The sequence below is a fragment of the Papio anubis genome, chromosome 11, assembly GCF_008728515.1.
Source record: "Papio anubis isolate 15944 chromosome 11, Panubis1.0, whole genome shotgun sequence".
NCBI classification, from domain to species: Eukaryota; Metazoa; Chordata; class Mammalia; order Primates; family Cercopithecidae; genus Papio; species Papio anubis.
Window position 1 is genome coordinate 29805846 of NC_044986.1, and position 25997 is coordinate 29831842.

General features: G+C 52.6%; 2 protein-coding genes across 16 annotated transcripts in view; one reads left to right on the forward strand and one right to left on the reverse strand.

Moving 5' to 3' along the window:
* SH3PXD2A (SH3 and PX domains 2A) overlaps positions 1–9891 on the forward strand; it is a 255824-nt gene extending 245933 nt beyond the window's left edge. For all 14 annotated transcript variants that reach the window (XM_017944296.3, XM_003904217.4, XM_017944298.3 and 11 more), the window contains one exon: positions 184–9891. In XM_017944296.3, the coding sequence (XP_017799785.1) occupies positions 184–2157 (1974 nt within the window). In that variant the 3' untranslated portion in view covers positions 2158–9891. The remainder of the gene's footprint in view (positions 1–183) is intronic.
* A 1495-nt stretch (positions 9892–11386) lies between these two features.
* Positions 11387–25997, reverse strand: part of NEURL1 (neuralized E3 ubiquitin protein ligase 1) — a 99362-nt gene continuing 84751 nt past the window's right edge. Inside the window, exons 4-6 of one of the 2 annotated variants that reach the window (XM_009215298.4) lie at positions 18709–19398; positions 14242–14388; positions 11387–13773 (exon numbers count right to left, since the gene is read on the reverse strand). In XM_009215298.4, coding sequence (XP_009213562.1) covers positions 13535–13773; positions 14242–14388; positions 18709–19398 — 1076 coding nt within the window. In that variant the 3' untranslated portion in view covers positions 11387–13534. The remainder of the gene's footprint in view (positions 13774–14241; positions 14389–18708; positions 19399–25997) is intronic. The other variant, XM_003904218.4, reaches the window with a different exon arrangement.

Consider the following 25997-nt stretch of genomic DNA (forward strand, 5'->3'; position numbering starts at 1 on the left):
AGGTTTGAATTCTGGTGCATTATTTACTATGTTGGGTCTTGGGCCACTTACTCAGTGGCTCGGTTTATTATCTGTATAATGGAGATAATTTATCCCAGAGCCAAAGTATATTACTCCTACCTTGGGATGTCATAGGGTCCCAGATGCTCCCAAATCACTGGCTTGTCTGCACTCGTCCCCCAGGTCATTGATAAGAACTCAGGCGGCTGGTGGTACGTGCAGATCGGTGAGAAGGAGGGCTGGGCCCCCGCATCATACATCGATAAGCGCAAGAAGCCCAACCTGAGCCGCCGCACAAGCACGCTGACCCGGCCCAAGGTGCCCCCGCCAGCGCCCCCCAGCAAGCCCAAGGAGGCTGAGGAGGGCCCTACGGGGGCCAGTGAGAGCCAGGACTCCCCACGGAAGCTCAAGTATGAGGAACCTGAGTATGACATCCCTGCATTCGGCTTTGACTCAGAGCCCGAGCTGAGCGAGGAGCCCGTGGAGGACAGAGCCTCAGGGGAGAGGCGGCCTGCCCAGCCCCACCGGCCCTCGCCGGCCTCTTCTCTGCAGCGGGCCCGCTTCAAGGTGGGTGAGTCTTCTGAGGACGTGGCCCTGGAAGAGGAGACCATCTATGAGAATGAGGGCTTCCGGCCATATGCAGAGGACACCCTGTCAGCCAGAGGCTCCTCTGGGGACAGTGACTCCCCAGGCAGCTCCTCGCTGTCCCTGGCCAGGAAAAACTCCCCCAAATCAGCCTCCCCCAAGTCATCATCACTCCTAAAGCTCAAGGCAGAGAAGAATGCCCAGGCAGAACTGGGGAAGAACCACTCCTCAGCCTCCTTTTCCTCATCCATCACCATCAACACCACTTGCTGCTCCTCCTCTTCCTCCTCCTCCTCTTCCTTGTCCAAAACCAGTGGCGACCTGAAGCCCCGCTCTGCTTCGGACGCAGGCATCCGCGGCACTCCCAAGGTCAGGGCAAAGAAGGATGCTGATGTGAATGCTGGGCTGACCTCCTGTGCCCGGGCCAAGCCATCGGTCCGGCCCAAGCCGTTCCTGAACCGAGCAGAGTCACAGAGCCAAGAGAAGATGGACATCAGCACTTTACGGCGCCAGCTGAGACCCACGGGCCAGCTCCGCGGAGGGCTCAAGGGCTCCAAGAGTGAGGATTCAGAGCTACCCCCGCAGACGGCCTCCGAGGCTCCCGGTGAGGGGTCTAGGCGAGGCTCATCTGACCTCATCACCCTCCCGGCCACCACTCCCCCGTGTCCCACCAAGAAGGAATGGGAAGGGCCAGCCACCTCGTACATGACATGCAGTGCCTACCAGAAGGTCCAGGACTCAGAGATCAGCTTCCCCGCAGGCGTGGAGGTGCAGGTGCTAGAGAAGCAGGAGAGCGGGTGGTGGTACGTGAGGTTTGGGGAGCTGGAGGGCTGGGCTCCTTCCCACTATTTGGTGCTGGATGAGAATGAGCAACCTGACCCCTCTGGCAAAGAGCTGGACGCAGTGCCCGCCAAGGGCAGGCAGAATGAAGGCAAGTCAGACAGCCTGGAGAAGATCGAGAGGCGCGTCCAAGCGCTGAACACCGTCAACCAGAGCAAGAAGGCCACGCCCCCCATCCCCTCCAAACCTCCCGGGGGCTTTGGCAAGACCTCAGGCACTCCAGCAGTGAAGATGAGGAACGGGGTGCGGCAGGTGGCGGTCAGGCCCCAGTCGGTGTTTGTGTCCCCACCACCCAAGGACAACAACCTGTCCTGCGCCCTGCGGAGGAATGAGTCACTCACGGCCACCGATGGCCTCCGAGGCGTCCGACGGAACTCCTCCTTTAGCACTGCTCGCTCCGCTGCTGCCGAGGCCAAGGGCCGCCTGGCCGAACGGGCCGCCAGCCAGGGTTCAGACTCACCCCTGCTGCCCGCCCAGCGCAACGGCATCCCCGTGTCCCCCGTGCGCCCCAAGCCCATTGAGAAGTCTCAGTTCATCCACAATAACCTCAAAGACGTGTATGTCTCTATCGCGGACTACGAGGGGGATGAGGAGACAGCAGGCTTCCAGGAGGGAGTGTCCATGGAGGTTCTGGAGAGGAACCCTAATGGCTGGTGGTACTGCCAGATCCTGGATGGTGTGAAGCCCTTCAAAGGCTGGGTGCCTTCCAACTACCTTGAGAAAAAGAACTAGCAGAGGGCCTGGGTTCTTGCAGCCTCAGTGTGCCTCTCTGGCCGCCCACTGGATGAGCGGTGAGACGAACAAAAGGGAAAGGAAAAAACGGGAGGGGTGGGGGGTGGACAACATTCAACCCTACAGAATGGGTGACCTCAAAGATGCCCCCCGTCCAAGCCATCCCACAGCTGGAAAGTAGAGGATGGGGGTGCCCACACTGAGTAAGTAAGGGAATGGACCAGGGAGTCCCAGACCTGGGACCCAGGGCCAAGAAAGCTGAGATCCCCTGTGCACCATGGGGACTTCACCAATGGATTACATGCCATTTGGGACAGGCCATGTGGGAGACCCCAGTTGTGCCTTTGCTACAGATCTGGAAAAGACGTGGTCATGGGGGCCTCCAGTGTCTTGCCCCTGCTTGGCCCAGTTTTGGTTGCTGGCATCGTGCCACTCCAGGTAGCCCTGCTATTGTCCTAAGCTGTATTTGTGAACTGTGCTGGTTTCCCAGGCATTGCCACTGCATACCACAGGTGGGTACATTAGAAGCCACCACTGGCTTTGGGGCTTGGGGGTGTCTTGTGAGCTCAAGCCTGCTCCTGGGCCAGGTCACTGTCACTGTTAGTTGAAGAAAAAGCAGTTCCCAGGTGCCAGCAAGGACCATCTTCCATAGCTGTCACTGTCTTGGCCTTGAGAAGAGAGCCCGCTCTCTGCGGGGCACCCCATGGAGGACACAGTACCAGAGTTTACAGAGGGTGGGCGAAGCCACCGGTCTCTTCATAATCTGCACAGACTATTTTGGGTATTTCCGGGCGGGCAGTTCCTTTGCATGTTTCGGGAGAGGTTTGTTGATTTGGGGCTTATATGTCAGGCCTTTGGTTTGTGTCTTATTTTAGGGGTTGTTTGGGGGCCTGGGTGGTCGGCCTCACACGGGAAGGGGATGGGTAGTGGATGGGGTTTCTGTTGTATCTTGTGGGCGGGTGATTTTGCTTTTGTTTTTGTTTCACATTCTTCCCCCTCCACAAGCCAAAGTTGTTTCATTTGGTTTCCACTGTGTGGACTGTGCTGGAGCTTGGCGCCTGCCAGAAAAATTGGGGGCTAGGCAAGCCCCAGGTTGCAGACATGATGAAGCAGAGAAACTGTTCTTCTGGTTCCTGCACAACCTCAGAGGGGCAAAAACCCTCCCCAGGAAGGAGGAGGGTGTTCAGGAGTCAGACTTTTGGAGAGAAGGCAGCTCCCAGTCTGCTGGGTGACCGCCATTCTGCATGTGTTCCCCAGCTGGGCAGGGCTGGAAGCCTTACGTATGAAGCGTGGAGAAGCAGCCATTGCCCCCACTATGGGCAGAGGGGACCCGGCTGGCCCCTTGGGTCAGACTGGAGCCAGCACCGCCAGCCACCCCCTCTGGCCTGCTGGCAATGCCACAGGTGCCCAAGAAGATGGAGGATCCCTGTGCCAGGAGCCAACCTGGTCTTCCCGAGGGGCAGTGCCCCAGTGAAGACAGAAGTAAGAGAATAAAGTTCCCTGCAGGTCCTCTGTCACCTTTGGGTTGTGTTTTTCAATTGTTGACATTTCAGAGGGGACCCTCCAGAAGCCTAGCCGGCTTCCCCCAAGGACTCCCCCTTCGCTGGGAGTGGATTTCCACACGTGCCTTTGATTTTGGACAGATCGGGCCTCACAGCCACCGATTCAGCTGCCAGGGTCCCTGGACTGGGGGTTCGTGTTTTCTATAGAGGAGGAAAGGCCCTCCCTCACCCTACTCCCCACCCAGGCAGGGCAGCATGGGACCCAGCGTCTCAGTGCCTTCAAAACCCACCCCCACCCCTACCCTACCACACCCCATCCCAGAGGCCTTGCCTGGGCAACCCCGAGCCCCTGTCCTTCGCCATACACTGATACCTGGCAGCTAGAGCAAATGGCTCGTGTTCTTTGTTGAAGGCCTGTGGTGAGACTGTTTTGTTTCCTTTTGTTTTGTGAGTTTGTTTAAAATTGAAATTAGTTATTTTCTTCTGCTGGACAGTATTAAATAGAGCAGGATGTTGAGTTAATCTGCTAGATTGCAGTACTAATGGTAGTGTTTAGTGTCTTCATATTAATATTATTTGTACTTATTTGAACAATAATGATAAAGAAGTGGTTCATTATTTTTTAATTAATGCACTTTAAATAAGGTAGAATGGAAAAAACCCAGAGAGCAAAGTGCATTACTTAAAGATGCAGTATATACTTTTCTCATTTTTAAACAGCACATATTTATTAAGAGAAAAAAAGTAATTTATGACTATTTAAAATAAAATTTAAAAGTAGAGTGACTGTCAGGTAAAGAACCTTCAATGTAGCTATCTTCCAGGGGGAGGGCCCTGCAGCCTCGCTCCTCAGATGTCTGCACTGAGCCAGTTCAGTCACTAGTGCGCCAGCCAGGCCAGGAGGGAGTGCAGAGCGTGTCTGCCGAGCACAGAGCATCTCAGTTGGACTGGACCACAGTGCTCCCCAAAGCCTGCCTTTCCTGCCCTTCCCCACCACCTGCACTGCCCCCCACATCCTCCCAGCTCCCCCAAGGACCTCCTCTCCTTGATCCCCAGTGCTGTAAGTGATAGTCATTAAAAGGCAGAACTGAAAGAGACCTCAGAGGTCATTCTATCCCATCCCTTCCTGTTACTGCGGCCCAAGGACAGGAAATGACTTTTCCAAAATCCCACAGCTAGTTAATGGCAGATCTCCCCACTACATTAATTCCGTGCTCCTCTTCACCGCCATTATAGTTTATCGTGTGGTCATGTTTACATTGTGACATCCAGCCCCAAGGATGGCTGGGAGTTGCTCAGGCATCCAGGAAAAGTGGGGAATGCTGCCACCTGGTGACAGCATGTAGATTTGGGCAGTGAACAGGGATTGCCATGCCCCAGTCTTCGCACCTCGCCCCCTCACCCCCTAACTCACAGCAAAAACGCTGCAAACCCAAAGAGAATATTAATACTTGAAGCAAGAAGGGTGCATGCCAGTCCTTCTCAGACATGGCCAGGGGATACCAGGCCTTGTGCCCCTGGACTCCTAGCCCTAGCCAGGGCAAGAGGGCCTTTCCCTAGAGCTACTGAGCTGCTTTGTGATGCTGAAGGATACTGCCGGCAGCAGGCAGAGGAGGGAGGGGGCCTAGGGCTCTGACCCATCTGGAGGAAAACCAGATCGGACTAAAAAAGGAAAAAGAAAAACAAAATCTCCGCAGTGTCCAAACCTAGTTTCCCATGAGTTGCGATTGAAAATGTGAAATGACACTGTATTGCTGTATACTGCAACTTTAACCATAATGAGCCCTTCTGAGGTCATTATTGAGGTTCATATAATGCCCGAAGATGCAGCATTTGGTGCTTTGTTTTCCTTTCCATTTCAAGACCTTTTTCTTATATTTCAGGGGGGGAAAAATGTCATCTCCTCCCACCTCATCCCTCTTTGTGACAGCAGGCCTGGCTGTGTTGCCTCTCTCCTCCTCACTATTCTCACCAGGCCATGGGACTCTGGGGGCAGTGAGAGAGAGCTGGAAAGGGGCAACCCTGAGCAGCAGGTGTGCCCCACGCCCTGTGGGTTTCCCCTACATCCAGTGGCTGTAGACCGGCTGTCTTGCCAGGCCTCAGCCCCGTCTACCCCCAGCCTGGCCCCAAAGGTTTCTCTTTCTTCCTCCTTGATTTTCCATCTTGACGAAGGCATTATATAGAATCATTGTAATCACTTTCAGATGTTAGAGCAGCATATTTTACAGGCATTTATATCCATTGCTTTCCCCAGCAAGGCATGTTACTACTTTTATCATCTAAGGAAAAAAGACAAGGGAATTTCAGTCAGGCATTATTTTCCTATTACTAGTGTTTGCAGAATAGGTATAGGACTATTTAAGTTTAGACCTTGGTTTGGTAGTTTTTGTTTTCAGGGGGAAAAAGATAAAAATAACCCCTATTTTTCCTGTTATTGTATTTAACTAATATATTATTTCTTTAAGGTTACTCACTTCCCCTACCCCCTCCAAATACCTTGCATTCTCAATCAAAAATGGAAACAATCTGAGAGACAGGAAAAGTGCAATATTACCAAGATGGATGCCAAGGCTCATTGGGGACAATGGAGGGAATACCAGTGGTGCTCAGGCAGCAAGAGGCAGGGAGCGAGCTGCTGAAGGAATCCTAGCTGTGGAACAGGTGGGTGGGTTGGTGGAGTTTGATCTGGTAGCGTTCTCCTCTCCCCCTTCCTTGGGAAGATGATGGGGTCCCTGCCAGATCCACCCAGCAGAAAGGGATTCAGGCATGGGGCCCTTGACCTCTGGGGCCCCAGCCCTGGAGCAGAGTCAGGCCCTCAGGAACTGTTCCTTGTTTTGATTTCTGTTGTGGTGCAGCCAGCTGCTCAGCCCTGGCCTAAAAATGACTCCCAGCAGCCCTCTCTCACCCCAGTGTCCTGATGTTTGGAGCTGTGATCCTTCTGGTGTAATGTTTGAATCTTTCTAAAACTGGGTGCCCTCAGTTCAGTTTCTAGGCACGAAGCCTAGACGTCACCAAATCTTGGGGGGGATGTGAGAACCCTGATCCGTGCACACCCTAGTGAGACACCAATGGGCAGCCTGGGCTGTCCATTGATCTCAGCGACTTCAGCCTGAGGAGTGAGCCCTGCCTGTGCTCCGCACCCAGACAGTCCGTACAAATTCTGCTCCAGGAAGAGTCGGGGGTCTATTCAAGTTTCTCTGTAGACAGAACTTCCCACAACAAGTACCAATCTGGCCTCCTTCCTCAGCACCAGTAGAGAAAGCAGCAGAATGGGAAGTTTCCTCTGGGTTTGAGCCTCAGAGCTCTGCCCCTCAAGGTGACAGGGACGTCCCTGTGGCTTGTTCCCTCCACCTCCAGTACTGTATGCTTGCTGCTCCAACCCCCATTTGGTGAATTTCTGCACAGACACGGATCTCTGTGCCCCGGAGTGGGACTGTGCCCTGTGCGGGACTCTCCCTTGGCTTATATCCATCTAGATATTCAGTCTTTGAGAATCTCAATGCAGAGCTCTCTGGGAAGAGAACTGTCCACATTGCTAAATAATTAAGATTCCCTCACTTTTTTGAGGGCCATGTGTCGAGAATGTGTGCGTGTGCGTGTGTGTGTGGTGTACGAATGCATGTGTGTGTACGCAAGTGTTGGTAACATCCCACTTGAACTAAATAACATGGGGTTAGAGAAAAAAAAAAAAACCAGGCAAAGCTGTCTCCATTGAACAAGTCCTTGGCAATGGGCAGGTCCCAAGGGACTCACAGCTTCTGGCAGCAAGTGTGTGTGTCATTCACACACATCATTCTGGCTGGAGAGTGCAATGTGTCTTTTTTTTTTTTCTTTTTGTAGTTATTTTATTAAGTAGTTGGAAATTTCACACTGGCATTAACAGGTCTAGCATAAGCGGCCTAGGCAGTCATCCCAGGCTCCAAAATGAAGATGTGCAAAAGAGATGCCACTGGGTATGCAAACACTGGGTTGGTTCAGTTAGGTCACCCCTACAGATGTGTCATCGAGCAGGCTGACTCCCACCCCTCAGCCATGCCATGGGTATGAGAAGCTCCTTATAATAAAAGCTGCCAGTCCCTTCATCCTTGTTTCAGAGGGTGGGTCAGGTGGTCGGGGTGAGAACTTGCTCTTGGTGCACCCAACAAGACCTGCAGGTGCATATAAGTTTAGTCCCAACTGCAGGGCCAGACTGAACACTTCCTGGGAAGTGTGGAGGGCTCTGCTAGACCTTCATGAGTTTCTGGCTAAACCATCATCCCTGTTTGGTGCAGTCTCATGTCTCTGTGGTTCCCAAGGTGCATGATCAGAGCCAGTGAGAAGACAGCAGTGTGACCCACGGCTTTGGGGGAAAACAGCCCCACTGTTAACTTCTCTCCTGCAAACCTGGGTCCCCAGGCCATAAGGTGGGCACACTGGTGCTTACAGACTGGGTGGAGGGCTCTACCTTCCAAGGCCTTGATCCCAGCCTGTCTATAAGGTTGGGATTAGCACGCAATCCCCCTTCCCCAATCCTGTCTTTTTAAAATCTCAAGTTTGCAATTAACTTTGACAATCAACACCCTCTCCTACTGCAGTCCTAGAACTCAGTGGCCTTAGAGAATGGGGATCCCTGCACTGAAGGTCCCTGCCTTGCTCCCAGTTCCCTCCTGGCCAATAAGCTGAACCTCAAGAGGTGAAAGAGAAAAAGGGAGGGAGGGAGGAAGAATTATTTAGAGCAAAAGGAAGGCTTGAGCACGTTAGAGGCAAGTGAGAGGCACGTTGGTGAGAAGAGCGTGTGCATGTTTGGGGTAGCTGGGGCCTACTGCCCTTCACTAGGAAAGGCGGCTTCCAGAAGAGGATGTCTTCTAGAAAGAAATGTTGTGTGAAGGTTGAAAAGGGGTTTGGAGTTTTGTCTTTGTTGATTAGAAAGAAGGAAGAAGTCAGCTCTGAGTGTTTCAGGAAGAAGAGAGCAGGTAGAAAGGGAATTTAGTGATTCAACACCCAAGGGTCCAGCCACAGCAGGTTGGAAAATCCTCCAAATTTGGCCACAGAAGCTGGCTAGAAAAAAACTGCCACTCATTGGGCCACATGCTGGGTCCCCATCGGTTCTCAATGAATGGTCACTGATTTACTTAGCAGAGAGGGGAAGTCACCAGCCACAAACCAATCTTGGAGTTTGCAGGCCCTGATTCCAGAATACATGCATCCAGCTCCCGGTTCTCAGCTGGTTTTGCCCACTTCCCTTTGACTGTCCAATCCAAAGCTAGCCTCTCAAGTTGTATAGCTCAAAGACCAGTGACCACAATGGGTCATACAGTAGGGACCCACCTCCACAAATTAGAACCAGGGTTCAGACTCTATTGGGCACATCTGGGAGGAAGGCAACCTCCTTTGTCATCCTGTTGGTACCGGTCATTCTCAAGTATCTCTGACACCTGTGGTGGTTCAGTTTGCTGAGCCTGCCACCTGGTATGAATTAGACTGGGTATGATGAACATTCATCCATGGATATACCCTGCCGTTTTGCAGTGCCTTATAACCAAGGCACACTCCCCATATGAGTTTACTGCAGAGAGAGAACAGCAAAACAGCCACCCTTCTTGAATTTACAACTCATTATCTGCAACAGGTTTTCTTTAAATCCAGGACACAGGATGGGAAATGGGTTTCCCGGCCAGGTACTCAGAGGTCTGCAGGAAGTGACTCCGGGGCAAGGCAGACTTCAGTAATCCCTGAAGCGTGAGCATATGGACTGCATGGCTGGGTGGGGACTGGTGGACGTCTCTGGAGCTCCAGAACCTTGGAGAATTCCTCATGGAATTCCCCTCCCAGCTCTTAGTGGGCTCTGTGGGGTCAGGAGGAGCCCTTCCTCCAGGTTTTCCTTCTTTCCTCCTCAGCAGAGAAACTGGAGAAAGGACATTAAACTCACTGCAGTCAATTTGAGTGCTGAAATATTTCCAGAATCAATGGTGGTGCTAAACGATCTCCATGTTTCTAACATTTTTAATAGTGGAGTTGGTTTGTTTTTAATCTCATCACAAAAATGCAGTGCCCTTGGGGAAGGGACCAGCCCCTTGGCCTGCCACTTTCCAGGTGTCCCTTATCACTTTGACAGGACTCTTTGGTCTGCAGAAAATGCTCTGTCTTGGCATGCTTCTAGACTAAGATTTGGGTTTTGTTTTGTATTTTGTTTATGTTTACATGCATCTTATATTTCCCTGAAAACTAAATAAAGTTTTGGGCCTTTTTAACCAAACAGAATCACCTCTTAATTCTCCCTGTCACCAAAAAAAACCCATCCAGCTGAATAGCAGATGTCCCATTATCTCAAATTGCAAGGTGGACTCCAGGATCCCAGGGCCCTCTGAAAGAAAGGACACTGGAGGGTGGGGGCAGGTAGGTAAGCTCTCGCTTTTTTTTTTTTTTTTTTTAAAACAGGGTCTCACCGTGTTACCCAGGCTGGAGTGCAGTAGCATGATCATAGGTCACTGAAACCTCAACCTCCCGGACTCAAGAAATCCTCCCACCTCAGCCTCCCGAGTAGTTGGGACTATAGGCGCACCACCATGCCCAGATGATTTTTCTATTATTTGTAGAGACAGGTTCTTGCTATGTTGCCAGGGCTGGTCTCAAGCTCCTGGGCTCGAGCAGTCCTTCTGCCTCAGCCTCCCAAAGTGCTGGGATTACAGACATGAGCCAGCTCTCACTCTTGCTGAGAATCATGGTCAAGCTCCTCCAGCCTCTTCCCCATTTTGGGAGGCTTTCTGGGCAATGGCCAAGGCTTTGAAAGATGCAGATCTTGGGGCCAAGGACCCACATCCAGCAGGCCTAGCTGCCCCTTTAGCACGGCCCCCGACCCTCTACTGCTTTTGCTGGACCCCAGTAAGCAGGACCGGGTAGCCCTGATGGTAGGAACAGGCCATGGCTGTGCAAGGCCATGCAGAGGCTGGGTAGCCTGAGCATCCTCCCGGGGATAGGATGGGCAGGCAGGTATCCCACACGCCTCTGAGGCCTGGCGCTGCCAAACGAGCTCAATTCCAACACTGTGCCTAGGCCTTGGGGCCAGTCTGGCTGCCTCCTCCCCACCACCCCTCTCCCCTCAGCCTTCCCCACCACTCAGCTCACTCGGCGCACCTAGAACACTTCTTTAAAGGACTCTATCCAGAGGCTTCCCTTTTCTCCTCAGTGGCACCACCCATTTGGTATAGGCCTCTGCACCCACCAGTGGGAACACAGCTGAGCTCCCTCCAGCTGTGGGGGTCTGAGCCTGGGGAGAGGGGTGGAAGCCTCGTTCCTGGGGAGCTCAGAGCACAGCCCCTGATGACCTGAGTCGACCACTTGTCATCCTCCCATTAACCCCTAGGTGGCACTGCGCACCCCCCCACAAGCAGCAGATTTGAGCCCTGCTCAGCCTTAACGGAAAGCCAAGCTTCCTCGTGGAATCCCAGGGCACCTTTCCCACCACACCCTGCTCCTCACAGATGCAGTGGCCTCTCCCAATTTACAAGGCTCACCTGGCATTCTAGCCCCAAGTCACACTCCAGCCCCTGACTCCAGGGAGTCTTCCCTGATTGTCCCAGCCAACCTTGAAGCCTCAGAGGCCTGCAATTAACCCTGAGGGAAGGGCCACACCTCCTGATGACTCCCCTAGTACCCAGGACACCAGCCCTCCCACACCCCAGCCTGCCCCCACATGTGCACACACACGCTGGCCCTCCTTCCCCAGTGCTCCGCGCACAGCACAGCCCTCAGGCTGGTACGAAATCACCTTTATTCACAATCACAGCGACCCGAGTGCACAAGGGAAGCAGCAGCCACCCCTGCACTGACAGAGGTAATGAGATGATGGCTTCCTCTCCCCAACCCTTAGCCTCTGGGATCCCTGGCTGGGGGGCCCGCTAGCCAGCCCCCGCTCCCTCCCACAAAAGGGGTCTCCCATGGTCAGTGACTGGGTAGTGGAGACCCATAGTGGGACGGTGACTTCCACAAAGGCCCAGCCTGAGGTCCTGGCACACCACCCCATGGCAGCCCTCACGGAAGAACTCCTGACAGTCACACAGAAAGCCTGCCCCTCTCTCCCCAAACCACCATTTTGCAAAAGTAGAAGCCGGGGCTCCAGGGGGCTACGACTCAGCCAGGGACACACAGCTGGTTAGTGGCCAGGACTAAAACCCATGCCCTGCCTGCCACACAGAGGAGCAGTCTCTGATGGATGCAAAAAAACAAAAACAAAAAGCCATCTGAGGGGGCAGAGGGCTGGGAGGCTGGGAGAGCCCAGGCCAGGGCAGGCAGGGCTGAGAGGACCAACCTCAGCAGGTGGGGGCGCTCCCTCCCCAGAACTTAGAATGAGAACCTGGAGGTGTGAGAGGCAGCCCCTGCCTCATCTTCCCTACGAACAGGCTCCCTGTCCTGCCATCACAAGGTCCCCCTGTCCTGTTCCTGGCCCACACTGGGAACACTAGCCCTCCTGGAAGTTTGATGTCCTTATGGACGGGGGACCTCCTGGGCCACCTGACGTACCTGAGTCAACCATGATCACCCAGCTCTGGCTCAGGAGGAAGGGTGCTCTGTGGCTCTGGGTGACCACCAGCCCCACGGCACTAAGGAGGATCGGTTTGCCTCTCTGTAAAATGGACACTGTTTGCCAAAAGGCCTCCCAATTTAGCTCCTCCTTATGGAGTTCCAATTCATGATTGGCAGGGCTGGGTATGAGCTTTGTGGCTGGAGTCGGGGGAAGATACTGAGTGATGACTGCCTCAGCCGCACCCTTTCCCAGGTACCCCATATACAAAGGCAGTATTTCTAGGGGCCCAGAGGATGGGAACTCACCTACAAACCAAAAAAAAAAAAAAACCCAAACCACAAACCAAATAAATAAATTAATTAAACTGAGGAAAAGGGCTGGTCTTGGCCCAGGGAACGCACACCTCCCCACCCAGGGCCCTGGCCCATACCAGGCCTGCCGCAGGCTCTATCAGCCCAGGCCCTGGACAGCACAAGATGTGGGGAAAAGGTCTGAGAGGGTAGCTGCAAACCTGTTCTCAGGGGCCATGGCAGAAGACCAACCCTTTTCCCCAGCCCATACCGAAGGGCTACCCCTGGGCAGCGGCATCCAGCGAGATGATTGGGGCAGGAAGGCTACAGCCAGGACAGGGTCCTCCCCTTCTCAGCCAGGGGCCCAGAACCTGGAGCCCTCTGCAGCCTGTCCATGTGCCCATCGGGCAGTGGGAGAGAGACATGGCATGAGGCTGCAGGCTGCCCAGGACAGGAGGCATCCACCAGCCTCTCACCCCCAGCTGCCATGCCCATTGGGCAGGGAACGAGGAAAGAGAAAGTAGGCATAGGTCAGAGAGGGAGACAGCAGCTCAGGAGCGGCCTGCCCAGGGCGGTTGTTGAGCAGGCTGTACACTCCTCAAGGGCAGATGGCTGAGGGGGCAAATGAGCCTAAAATTCAGTCCACACTGCACTAGCCAGACCACATGCCCTGGCTCAGGGCTGCAGCTGCCCAGAGGAAGGTACAAGTTTTCTAATCTCACAAAGGTGCCACATGGACTACAGACACCTCCTAGAAACCTGCCCAGATGGGGACAGATTAGGGCAGGCTGAGATCCCAATTGCCCTCAGCATGCAGAGAAGAGCTGGGTGCAGAGAAGGGAGAGACAGGGAGAGGGCGGCCTCCTCTCCTCCCCTCCTTCTGCCTGGCGATTTGCCTCTGCCCCCTCCCTGCCTGATACCCCCCTCTCCCCAAACCTTCAAGGGCCTCAGTTTCCCATGTTTAATGGAGGAGGAAAAGTTTCCAAAATGAGGAAGAGAAGGGGCCCCACTGGCTTGTTCCTCAGCTGGGGCTGGGCTGAAGCCCGAGGAGATGGGTGTGCGGGGTGGGCCACCGCAATGGGCTAGGAGCTGCGGTAGGTCTTGATGATGTCCTTGATGGGGCGGCGGCAGATGGGGCAGCAGGCGTGCAGAGCCTTCTTGAGGCGCAGGCCACAGGCGTAGCAGAGGCACATGTGGCCACATGTGTAGATGACCGTGTCCACCGCGTGTTCATAGCAAATGGTGCACTCATCGCTCCACTGGCCCAGACCTGGGGTCACTGGCGACTCAGGCAGGCTCACTGGCGAGTTGGGGGCTGTCCCTGAGGACAAGGGGGCACCAGTCAGGAGGAGACATGGCCCAACCTGGCACTGGATTCATGGGAAGAGAGCTCCCCGGCCTCGTGTCCCCCTCCATTTATCAGGATCTGCCTGTTCACCCTGACAACCCAACTTCCAGGGCACAAGGGAAGAGGCTGAGCTCTGAGCAACCCCACTTCTGACCCACTCCACCCCCAGATGAGGGGAGAGTAGCTAGGAGGCAGTGAGAGAAAATACGGCAAGATGGAGAAAGGAAAGGGTCCCGAATCGTTTAAGGTAGGTCCCTCCTAAGCTACCCTTTGGCACTGCCGAGCTAGGGGACAGAAGGGGATGACCCCAGAAATCACCCCACAACAAAGGTTCACTGAGCCCAGCTCCGGCTCCTCTCCACTCCCAGCCCAGACACAAAGGCCGCATCCTTGCCACAGTCCCACACAGTCACCATGGAACAGAGAAGCCAGCCTACTTACCGCCAGCAGAGCTACCCAGAGGGCCAGAGCTGCACGTGCTGAGCAAGGGGTCAGAGAGGCGGCTGCCCAGGGCACTGGGCGAGGTTGGCGTGGAGGCAGGGGAGCAGGGGAGTGATGGGATACCACGCTCAGCCAGGATGGTGGAGCCTGTGAAAGGGGAGGGAGGGAAGGACACGCTAGCTGCCTGTCCAGGCCAAACTGGAGAAAGCTCCATCTCTCACAGTGGGTTCCCAGGCTTGACCACACAGACCAGCCACAGGGCCGAGAGCGGGATTTTGCAGGCTGGTGCAGAGGATCATTTGATATTATTGCCGTGGAATGTAGCTAATCAGCTAAAGACTTTGACCCCCGTCAGCATCCAGCCTGGCCTCTGTTCTCACCTATGAACTGGAAGGCCACATCCTGCTTGCTTCTTGCTAAAACAGCAGCTCCAAACTAGGCCCCTGCCTGGCACCTACCTCCGCTCCTCCCCATGTATGCTTTCTGCAAAGCTTCCTGGGCCGGAGCATGTACGTTACCATCTCCCCTGCCCCGCAACCTCACCCTCCTGTTCAGAGCCCTGCACTCTTCACCACTGTCCCCAGATATCACCCACCTTTTCTGCATGGCACCTCTGCAATGCCTTTGCCTTCACCCTTTCCCACCTTGTTCTGATCATAGATTCTCTCCTCCCCTCCTTCCTCCTTCTGTCACTCACTTCCTCTCCTTTTTTATATATATATATATATATTTTTTTTTCAGACGTAGTCTCACTCTGTCACCAGGCTGGAGTGCAGTGGCATGACCTCGGCTCACTGCAATCTCCACCTCCCAGGTTCAAGGGATTCTCCTGCCTCAGCCTCCTGAATAGTTGGGATCACAGGCACATGCCACCATACCCAGCTAATGTTTTTGTATTTTCAGTAGCGACGGGGTTTCACCATGTTGGCCAAGATGGTCTCGATCTCCTCACCTCGTGATCTGCCCGCCTCAGCTCCCAAAGTGCTGGGATTGCAGGCGTCAGCCACCATGCCTGGCCTTCCTCTCCTTTTTAACAATCCATGCCTACCTCTTTCCCTCCTTCCTTCTTTCTTCCCTTCAACAAATCCTTACCGAGGACCTACCAGGCACCAGGCCCTGTGCAGACAGAAAGCTGGAAACAGCCCCTGCCTTCAAAGAGCTGGCTGTCCAGGAAGCCTCTGGGGGCTGTCCTCAAACTCCTTCCTCCGGGCCGCCCTGACTACCCCCAGACCACATTACTCCCTCAAGTACACACACACACGCACTACAGACACACGACTATAAAACCACAAAGGCTGGGGTATTATTTGTTCTGTGCGCAGGACTCCAGTTTTGTTTCTCCAGTAAAACCATGAGCTTTCTTTTTTTTTTTTATTTTTTGAGAGGAGTCTTGCTCTGTTGCCCAGGCTGGAGTGCAGTGGCGCCATCTCGGCTCACTGCAAGCTCCACCTCCTGGGTTCACACCATTCTCCTACCTCAGCCTCCCGAGTAGCTGGGATTACAGGTGCCCGCCACCATGCCCAGCTAATTTTTTTTGTATTTTTAGTAGAGATGGGGTTTCACCATGTTAGCCAGGGTGGTCTCAATCTCCTGATCTCGTGATCCGCCCACCCTGGCCTCCCAAAGTGCTGAGATTACAGGTGTGAGCCACCATGCCCGGCCCATGAGCTTTCTTAGAACAGGAAATCTTATTCACCTGTGACTCTCCCACAAATCCTAACATAATGCCCTGCACACACCTAAGTGCCCAAAGAGATCTTTTTTATCTGTAGTTATTAATTCTAATTCATTTAGTGATATTATTATTTCTAAGGATATTCAATAGATGCCCACAGGGTTTCTCTTACTGTGTTGATATTTTTCCAAGTTAATTATCATCTCCTTCTTTCAGGAATTCACAACTCCTATTTACTTTTCTTGCCTTCTTGCATTGGCCAGCATTTTTAGAACATCTGTAAGCCATCTCTATTATATTCCTGACTTTCATGAGAATATTTCTAAAGTTTCACCAGTAAGCATGGAACTGGCTGTATGTTTTGTGATACACATGAGTGAAGGAAATAACCTTCTATTCTTAGTTTACTTAGGCTAGCCACAAAGCTAAGCATTCCTCTGTAAGGTTAATAATGACCCTTCATACATTGCCACTGGTTAGTTATTCCTTTGAAGTCAGTCAGGATCTTCAAACACCAATTTTCTGGTTGAGATGCCCAATTTTCCAAACAGATCAGGAGCACTCTGTTGAATGTCTATTGAATTCTGGGTGGTTCTTCTTCAACACCCACCCTGGCCTATCTCCCTCTTGAAAGGGAGAAATCTGGATTTTTTTTTTAAGCCTCCCCTTTGCTCCAGTCTAGTAAACCTCTTTGGGCAACAGAAGCCTTACTGGAAAGCTACTTAGCTATTATTAGATGGTGCTGAGGGAAGAAAGTACCTTACTCTTATGTAATTTCCTTGCCCTGAGGAATAGTATATCCTGGTCAGTGAAATCAGCTTGACTCTTTTTTTTTTTTTTTTTTTGGCATTCCAGCCTAATTTCTTTTTATTCCATCTTGAATTCTCACCCAAGCCTGATTCATCTGCCTGCTTGCTTGCTTTCTTTGTTTCTCTTTCTCTCTCTCCCTCTTTTCTTGAAACGGAATCTCACTGTTGCCCAAGCTGGAATGCAGTGGCGCCATCTCAGCTGACTGCAGCCTCCACCTCCCAGGTTCAAGCGATTCTCCTGCCTCAGCCTCCCAAGTAGCTGGGCTTACAGGCATGCATCACCACCACCACACCCAGCTAAATTTTTTTGTATTTTAGTAAAAATGGGGATTTGCCACATTGGCCAGGATGGTCTTGAACTGCTGGCCTCAAGCAATCCATCCGCCTTGGCCTCTCAGAAGTGCTGGGATTACAGATGTGAGCCATCACGCCTGGCCCTTTCATTCCCTTTTTATTTATGTTTCACTCCATCTCCATTTGGTCTCCTTCCAGAGTTGGAAGTCCCCAATGATTTTTATGTGACTTTGCATGCTCTCACAAACCAACAGCATTACAAACATTAACATATGTGTATTCATTTATTCACATGTGCCTATACACAGTATGCCAATTTCATAGAGTAACTACCTCATGCTCACTCATCTACACACATTATCTTACCTATCAAGCCTCCTGGGCTGAGGTCTAGGCTAGGGGCGGTGAGGCCCAGGGGTCTCCAAACTTGGGTAAGCATACTTGCTAAAGAAAACCAATTCAGATGTCCAGAACCTGTCCAAGGTCTACAGAATTAAAATCTCTGGAGGTGGGGTCCAAGAATCTGCACTTTAATAGGTTCTCCAGGTGAGTCTAATGAAACCAGCTCAGTCTCACAGAGCTGGTTCAAAGACCAGCACTCGGAAAGCATGAATACTTGCTCACTCTGGGGTACAGAGGTACCAGGAGACACTTTGTGAAAAGATTTCTGGTCAAATTAGTATGTAAAAACTGTACACCAAAACCACCATCACCGTCTCCTTAATCAAACTTCATATTAAAGGCTCTGAGAAGTCTTGCAATAAAGAATCTTCCTCCCTTCTTTTCTTAACTCAATACACATCCCCCAGGCCTTTCACACCCTGTGCCCCCCAGAAAAGGCAGGTCCAGAACTCTGCTGCCCCACTTCCACCAAGGCTGCCTACTCAGGTATTCCCCAGAGTCCCCCAATCAGACACCACCCTGCACCACCTGACTACTGACATTCCAACCTCTTTTTCTCATTTGGACTCACAAACTTCCTTAAAGGTGAGGACCTTTATTTCCATTTTGGAGAAATGGTAACCAAGACTCAAAGAGTTAACTGCTGGGAGAAACCTTTTTTTCTTTTTTCTTTTTTTTTTATACGGAGTCTCGCTCTGTCGCCCAGGCTGGAGTGCAGTGGCCCGATCTCGGCTCACTGCAAGCTCCGCCTCCTGGGCTCACGCCATTCTCCTGCCTCAGCCTCCCGAGTAGCTGGGACTACAGGCGCCCGCCACCATGCCCGGCTAATTTTTTGTATTTTTGGTAGAGACGTGGTTTCACCGTGTTATCCAGGATGGTCTCGATCTCCTGACCTCGTGGATCCGCCCGCCTCGGCCTCCCAAAGTGCTGGGATTACAGGCGTGAGCCACCGCGCCTGGCCTTTTCCTCTCATTTTTAAGTGGTCACTGGGTTGTGTGCTTCTGGATTGTTTATGTATCTGTGAGACTATGGGTTGATCCGATTCTGGGCATCAAACTCAATAATTCGCGCTTTTCCCAGTCTCACCCCCGGGTGAGTCTCCCAGGTGACATATATGGGCTACTGACTAGATGACTGAGTCCCGCCCAGAACTCACCTTAGGTGTCTGTGATTCCTTAGCAACATCATCATGAGCCTGGAGAAAGGGAAGCTCGCCCTTTGTCCCCTACCCGGATCGTCCCCGCCTCCAGGAAAGGCACACGCCCAGGCGCAGTTGCGGGCACTCACCGAGGATGCGGATCTGCGTGATGGTCCCGTGCAGGCCGAAAAGCATCCAGAGCGGCTGCGAGGCGTCCACGCACAGCTGCATGCCGGCGGCCGCGCCATTGTGGCTGAGGTGCAGCTCGCCGTCGGCGTTGACCACCAGGCCCAGGATGTCGCCGCTGTGCAGGGGCCCGGGCACGCGGCACACGGCCCAGAACTCCTTGCGGTCCACCAGGGCCTCAGGGCTGAAGGGCAGGTCGGCCGGCCGCAGCGTGCCGGGGTCGCACGTGGTGACGCCGAAGGACAGCGCGCCGGGCCGCGCGCCACCCGAGCGCGTGACCTTGACGAAGATGGTCTCGGCCACGCGCACGGGCCGGCTAGTGAAGACGAGCGCGCGCTCGTCGCGCCCGTGCTCCACGCGCGCCACCGTCTGCTCGTCGAGGATGCGGATGTGCGCGCCGGCGCGCAGGGCGTGGAAACGCAGGTCGCCGTCGAGCTGCGCGGGCAGCGCGCGGCTGTGTTGCGAGTTGAGTGAGTTCTGCGGAATGGGACAGCCGGCGGCCGGCGCGGCCTCGTCGCTGTCCGCGCCCGGCACGTTGAGGTCGCACAGGCTCACCGAGAGGCGCGCGTCGTCCGCCTCGCGCCGCAGCGACGGCCGCCGCAGGGCGGTGAAGGAGCGCGGCCGCAGGCAGTCTGGGAGCACCAGCTCGCTATCTGCGCGGGAGACACGGGGCGGTGTCACGCAGGACTCCCGGGAGGCGGCCCCGGCGCGCCCCGCTGCCCGGTCCCTACGCGCGCACCGTTACAATCCCGGATGGCTAATGCCGCACACGATACTTGTGACATAAATTAGCGAGCACAGTCAAGAAACTGCTCTTGCAGAACATCTGTTTAAACAGAGGAATAGGTGGGGGGAAGCAGAAACTTAAACCATGTGAGTGCTTCCAAATACTCACAGGTGCTTGCTATATGCAAATGTGTACTTCCCCATTTTCTACAGTAAACGTGTACTCCTTATAATTTAAAATTTTCAAAAATTTAACTCCTGGGCTCCTTCCGTCTTATCCCTAGCACCTAGAACAGCGCCGAGCACTCTGTTGACAAACAGTGATGAAGGCCTAACATCCTGGGAAGCCAGGGAGCAACCACCCCCCAGCAAACACACACAGACACCCTCTTTGCGTACACTGTCTCATCTAACCTTAACAATTACCTTTTGAGGCTACCATTGCCATGTCAGGACACAGGCTGAGAGAAGTAGATCTATCCAAGATATCCTTTTGAAAGTGGCTTAATAGGGAATCAAACTCATCGTTCTTTTTAAAATCATACAAGTTATACAAAACGGTATTTTGTAGAAAATTCAGTTCAGCAAAAAGAAAAAATAATCGCCTGTAAGCCCACCACCCAGAGAAAAACATCTTTAATATCTGTATGCATGACCTTTCAGCCTTTTTAAAGGCTGTATTTTTGGTTTGTTTTTTTGTGTGTTTATTTGGTGTTTTTTTTGTTTTTGTCTTTGTTTTTTTTTTGTTTGTTTGTTTGTTTTTTTGAGACGGGGTCTTGCTCTGTGGCCCAGGCTGGAGTGCAGTGGAGATAGCTCAGCTCACAGCAACCTCCGCCTCCCAGGCTCAAGCCATCCTCTCACCTCAGCCTCCCAAGTAGCTGGGATGCACCACCGCGCCCAGCTAATTTTGTATTTTTTAGGTAGAGACAGGATTTCGCCATGTTGCCCGGCTGGTCTCCACCTCCTAGGCTCAAGCGATCCTCCTGCCTCAGTCTCCCAAAGTACTACATTAGAAGTGTGAGCCACCACACCCAGCTGGTAACTTTTTTAGTGCAAAAATTGTGTCATGCTATATAAACATCACTTGTTTTTTACCTTTTACATGTACTACATCACTTTGAAAATGTGATGACATTGAAAATGTGATGACCCATTTCCCCAGAAAAATGCACATTCTCACTAAATTCTGTAGATAATTTCTCGGCATTCATGAACTACATGAAGCCATCCATGGGCAAGGACTCCAGGCTAAGAACCCTTGGAGCTTTTTTCAAAATTTTCAAAAATTTAACTCCTGGGCTCCTTCTGTCTTATCCCCAGCACCTGAACACCTCTCCATGCCAATAACTGTTTCCAACACCATATTCTTCTAATGGCTGTGTTATGTTCTGCTTTATGGAGTCCTATAACTTGCAATAAAAGTAATCACCATGTTCCATGAATTACCCCTGCAATTCATTCTTGCAGCAGCCTGTGGAAGTGTTCCTGTTTTACAGATAAAGCTCAGCGGCGTTATGACAGCCACCATGTGGCAGATCCAGGATTGAAAAAAAGGTCTGTCCAACTCCCAATGCCGCATTCTTCACTTCCAGACTCTCCTTGTTTATTGAAGCCCTTCTGTGTGAGTCAATCTCTCCAAATTTGCCTGGTGCCACTGTAAGCCGCACCGTGGACCCCGATCCCTTCCTTCAGGCCTTCTCTCTGAACCTCTCCAAGGGAGAATCTGTGCTGTCTCTTCAGGAACTGGGTTAAGGATGGCTGGGGTTCTCGGGTATGACAGCAAAGCTTGGGGGATTGCTCTGGTAGGGACAGCAGAGGCCAAAATTCAGCTCCACCTGAATGTAGACATGGTCACTAAACCTCCCTTTTTTCTTTCACCCTTTCCCGGAACTGTGTTGTCTGGCCCCCAGAAAGCTCTGGGTATGGGCCCTTCCCCCCAAGCCTCCCAAAGCTCTGGAGAAGCCTCCTGGGGCCTGGCTGATTGGGGTTTCCTGGAATCATGTTGGCGAGGAGGAGGGAGCCGGCCGGAAAATGTGATTATTCCAGGGAATTGACTCTGACAGTGATGGTGCAGAGAGGCTGGGGGGCTGTGGAGAGGCAAAGGCAGAAGCCAGGAGGGCCTGTGCAGGGGGAGGTGGGAAAGACAATGGGAGAGACAGAGGCGAGGAGGGCCAGTGCAGGGGGGAGGTGGGAGACAAATGGTGCAGAGCTGGGGAAAGCCAGTGGGCTGACCTGAAGCCTGGGGAATAGCCCCTGCTCTCACACCCCTCCGGGATTCCAGGCACTGGCCCTTGGGAACTACAGAGGGTGGGAGACAGAGAGGGGAAGGGGCAGTAACAGCAGGGAGAAGAGGAATCAAGTCGCTCAGATATGTCCAGCCAGAGCTCCAGGAACACAGCTGTCACTGGGCCCACACCACCACCTCAGGACAATCAGTCTAGAGCTCCTGGGGCTGGGCAGACCCTCAGAACAAAGCTCTTCATGGGACTGGATGCAAGCTATCCTGGTCTCTCTGCCCCTTCAGGCGTCCCCTTCTACTTAAACATGCACACTACCAGGTGCTCGCTAACTCCCAGGCAACCTGTTCCACTGTGGAGTTAATCTGTCTTTAAAGAGTATTTCCTTCTCTTAAACCAAAATCTACCTCCCTGTATTTAACCCACTACCTCCTGAGCTGCCTATCAGCCCAGTACTGAAGACAATTCTCAGGGAATACTCAGACTTCCCACACACCTTCCCACCTCTTAGACAATGAACAGAACCAGACTCAGTACTCTAGATGTGCACCAACCAGCTCAAGGCACAGTGTGGCCATCACCTCCCTTGGTATATATGCTATACTTCTAATAATGCAACCTAAAAGTACATAAGGTTTTTTTCAGTAACCAACATTCATATACTAGTAGGCAGGACAAGAGCACAGTTAAGTGCAATGAATTTGAAGTCATCAGTCTAGGTTCAAATCCTGGCCCTGCCATTTCCTGTAAGACAAGGCTACAAATAGCTGAACTTCTTGGGGCCTCTTCAGCAGTGAAATCAGCATCTACTGATTTACATAAAATCTGTATCTAATACTCCCCTTAGAAGAGACGCTGTGAGGATGAAAAGGAGTAAGGTACACAGGGCACCTAAATAGGACACCTGGCACAGTCATTAGGTTAATATAAGCCATTGTTATTGGCATGTGAAATGCCACATGATTCAGAAGAAAGTGCATGGGCTTTGGGTGATCCAGGTCTGGATCAGGCCTAGGTTTAAATGTCTGACCCAGCACTTGGCTGATGGTTTTTGGGTAAACAACCTTCCTCCCAGCCTCAAATTGCTCACCTAGAGAATAGGGGTAATAATACCTGCCTTGAGTTGTTGTTGGAAAGCTGAGGTAAAGTGGGACCATCCCCAGCACCAAGAAGCTACCCGATAACTTCAGATATTAGTATTTGCTTGGCTTGAGCATAGTCTCAACTAAAAGTCAGGTACACCTGTCCTCAGACCAGGGGCTTTTTGAACCTTAATGCAGGACTTCACATCAGTCATGATGGGTACCCAGGAAATATTCACTGAATGAAATCACCAAAGACCAAGAAGCAGCAGCTAAAATGTAGAGGTGAGAGGATAAAGAAAGGAAGCAGAAACAGTGGAGGATGTACAAAGAGAAGAAGGGGGTAGGAAGTGGATCCCTTTAGCCTTGATTGAAATCTTGCTAGAATTGGGAGGGGAGGGACGAAAGCTACTAGGAAACAGCTAAAAACGGAACGAATCCCTAGGGCCAGCGCCCAGCCCAAGTCTGTCTTCTCTCCCTCTCCACCCCTCAGGGTCAGGAGCAGCTGCAGGCAGCCAGCAGCTCCAAAATAACCATCCCATCAGTGAGCCCAGCTGTGTCGAGGCCCTGAAATAGATGAAACTCGAGACTCAGGAGCTGGTCAGAGCACCCTCCACAGAAGGGACGGCAAAGGTCACAGTTGAGTGAGCCAATACCAAGTTAGAGGTCAGGGCAGTGTTTGGGGCCCCAAGCCATGGGAGAACACCATGGAACCAACCTCGGCCCAGGGCTGCACCACTTGATGGATAAGGCTTAGAAAAACCAGATGGGCAACCTGTCACCCCAAGCAGTGGGGTGGCCCCACATTCGGAAGCAACAAGTTACATAATCGGTGCCGGGACACGTGCCCACCTACTTTGGAGGTGTTTATGATGGGAACAGAGACGGCACAAGGCCACGAGGAGAAGCTGCTAAGCTGACTCCCCTTGCATGTCCCATCATTCAGGAAAGAACCTGTCAGTCTTCAGCTCTTGCCTGTTCTGGTGGCCGGCAGTGGCTCTACCGACACCCTGAGCCAGAGCAAAAATAAGCAGGCACTGCCAGGGCAGGGAGGTCCCGGCCATGTGTTTCCTCTCCTCTAGGTGGTGCTGGGGGCCCTACTCACCGACCTACTGTGTGCCCAGCCCTGGGCAGGGAGTCTGGGAGAGGGAGGAGCCAGGAGTCAGTGGAAAGGGCAAGGCTTAAGGGCAGGAAATTTTTTTTTTTTTTTTTTTTTGATACAGGGTCTTGCTCTGTTCCCCAGGCTGGAGTGCAGTAGCAAGATCTAGGCTCACTGCATCCTCTGCCTCCCGGGTTCAAGCGATTCTTGTGCCTCAGCCTCCCAAGTGGCTGGGACTACAGGTGCACACCACCACGCCTGGCTAATTTTTGTATTTTTTGTTAGAGACAGGGTTTCACTAGGTTTCCCAGGCTGGTTTCGAACTCCTCAGCTCAAGTGAACTGCTGGTCTCGGCCTCCCAAAGTGCTGGGATTACAGACGTGAGCTACCATGCCTGCCCCGAAGTCAGGAAAATATTTGAATACAATTTGATTACCAGAGTCTTGGCATCTAGGATTAGACAGAAGCTTAGAGGTACTAAGGAACTAGGAAATCCACTTACCCCTGCCAATCTCTCAGCCTGGCTGGAAGCTAGAATGGCCCTAGGGTCAGGAAGTTTACCATCTCCCAAGGCTCCCTCCACCTTGGAACAACTATGACTTAGAAAAACTCTCCTGGTGGGAATCCATCTGTGTCCCACATACCCTCCTTGAGGCTCCCTCTGAGTCTTCTCTGCTTTACAATAAATATCCCCTTTAGGATCAAGATCCCCAGCTAAGGCTGAAGTCCCCTTCCTGTTTCAGAGTGGCCTAGGGAAGGTATTCTGGAAGACACAGGAGTTGACTTGACTTGGGCTGAAGCACAGGAGGGTTTGGGTTGACAGGTGAGAAAACTGTTAGCAAACACCTGGTGAAGAGCAGGATGGGGAGGGAGAGGGGACAGACTGAGGAGGGCCCCAGGGCCAGCTGTTGCCCAGAAAGCTACCCGGCCCTGCCATACGCTGCCAGCAGTGCAGGGTAACCAAGGTAGGACCTGGGCGTGGAGGACCTCGGGCAGGCCAGGGCCTCCTTTGAGGCAGAGCTTGCCGTCAGCCTGAGAGTCCCATTTGTTGACATTCTCACATCCGGAGCACTGGCTAATCTGTAACCAAGGGTCAGCCTGCAGCCGCCCGGCTTGCTGGCGGGTATCTGCTGGCCCCTGTTTGGGAGGTGCTGCCAGCCCTTTACTGTCTCCACAAACATCCTCCTGCTGGTCCGCATCTGGCACGGGGCATGGGAGGGAGCCGGGGAGGGCGGGTGCCTGGCTTGGACAGGCAAGGGGGTTCTCCACCCATCTCAGCACCCACCTCCACCCTCTCCCTTTAAACCCAACCATGGGAAATTTAGGAGAAACAAACATGTTTTCTGGGGCTCACAGAGGGAAGGGCAGAACATCCTAGAATTACTCAGTCACAGACTTTAAGATTCAGAGAATCTTCAAGCCATGGGATCTCATAGATTTATAGAATCATTTGGTCTAGTGGATCTCAAACTTTTTTTAAAAAGCAGTGGAATCCTTTTGTCCAACAGAACCCAAAGCTCTAGCCAAAGTCTAGGAGGTGGGCAGAGCACCTGTCCCCTCCTCCTCTCTCTGGCCTTCTCTGCAGCCTCCAAGACACCTCTGTGGAACCCCAGTGCTCCGAGGAACCCAGCTGGAGAACCACAGATCTCATTCCAAGGAGCAATTTCGATTGCATGGTTTTCCTTTCAGCCTGATACAGGGACCTGGGTTCAAGGCTCCCTCTTCTAGTTGGAGAGCTGGTTTGAGGGGTTGGCTTTTTTTGGTGGGGGAGAGTGGTGTTTTAAAATTAGGTATTCCTTTTTAACCTAAAGACAAAAGCCCTTCTCATTTGTGTAAATGCCTTTCCACATCTGTGAGGTAAGTGGGGCGTGTATAATTATGTCTAAATAATAGATGAGGAGGCTGAAGCACAGAGAAGCTGAGAACTGCCCAGAAATAGTGAGTGACCAAGTCAAGCCTTGATTCAGTTGGTCTCGTGCATCTGAAATAAAGGCATTGTCCCCAATACTGCAAGGCCCCAGCTCCTCCCTCCACATACACCCCACCCTGAGCCCCCCACTCTCTCCAAGGCCCCCAGTACAATCTCTTGAGGCCAACAGATGCTAGGG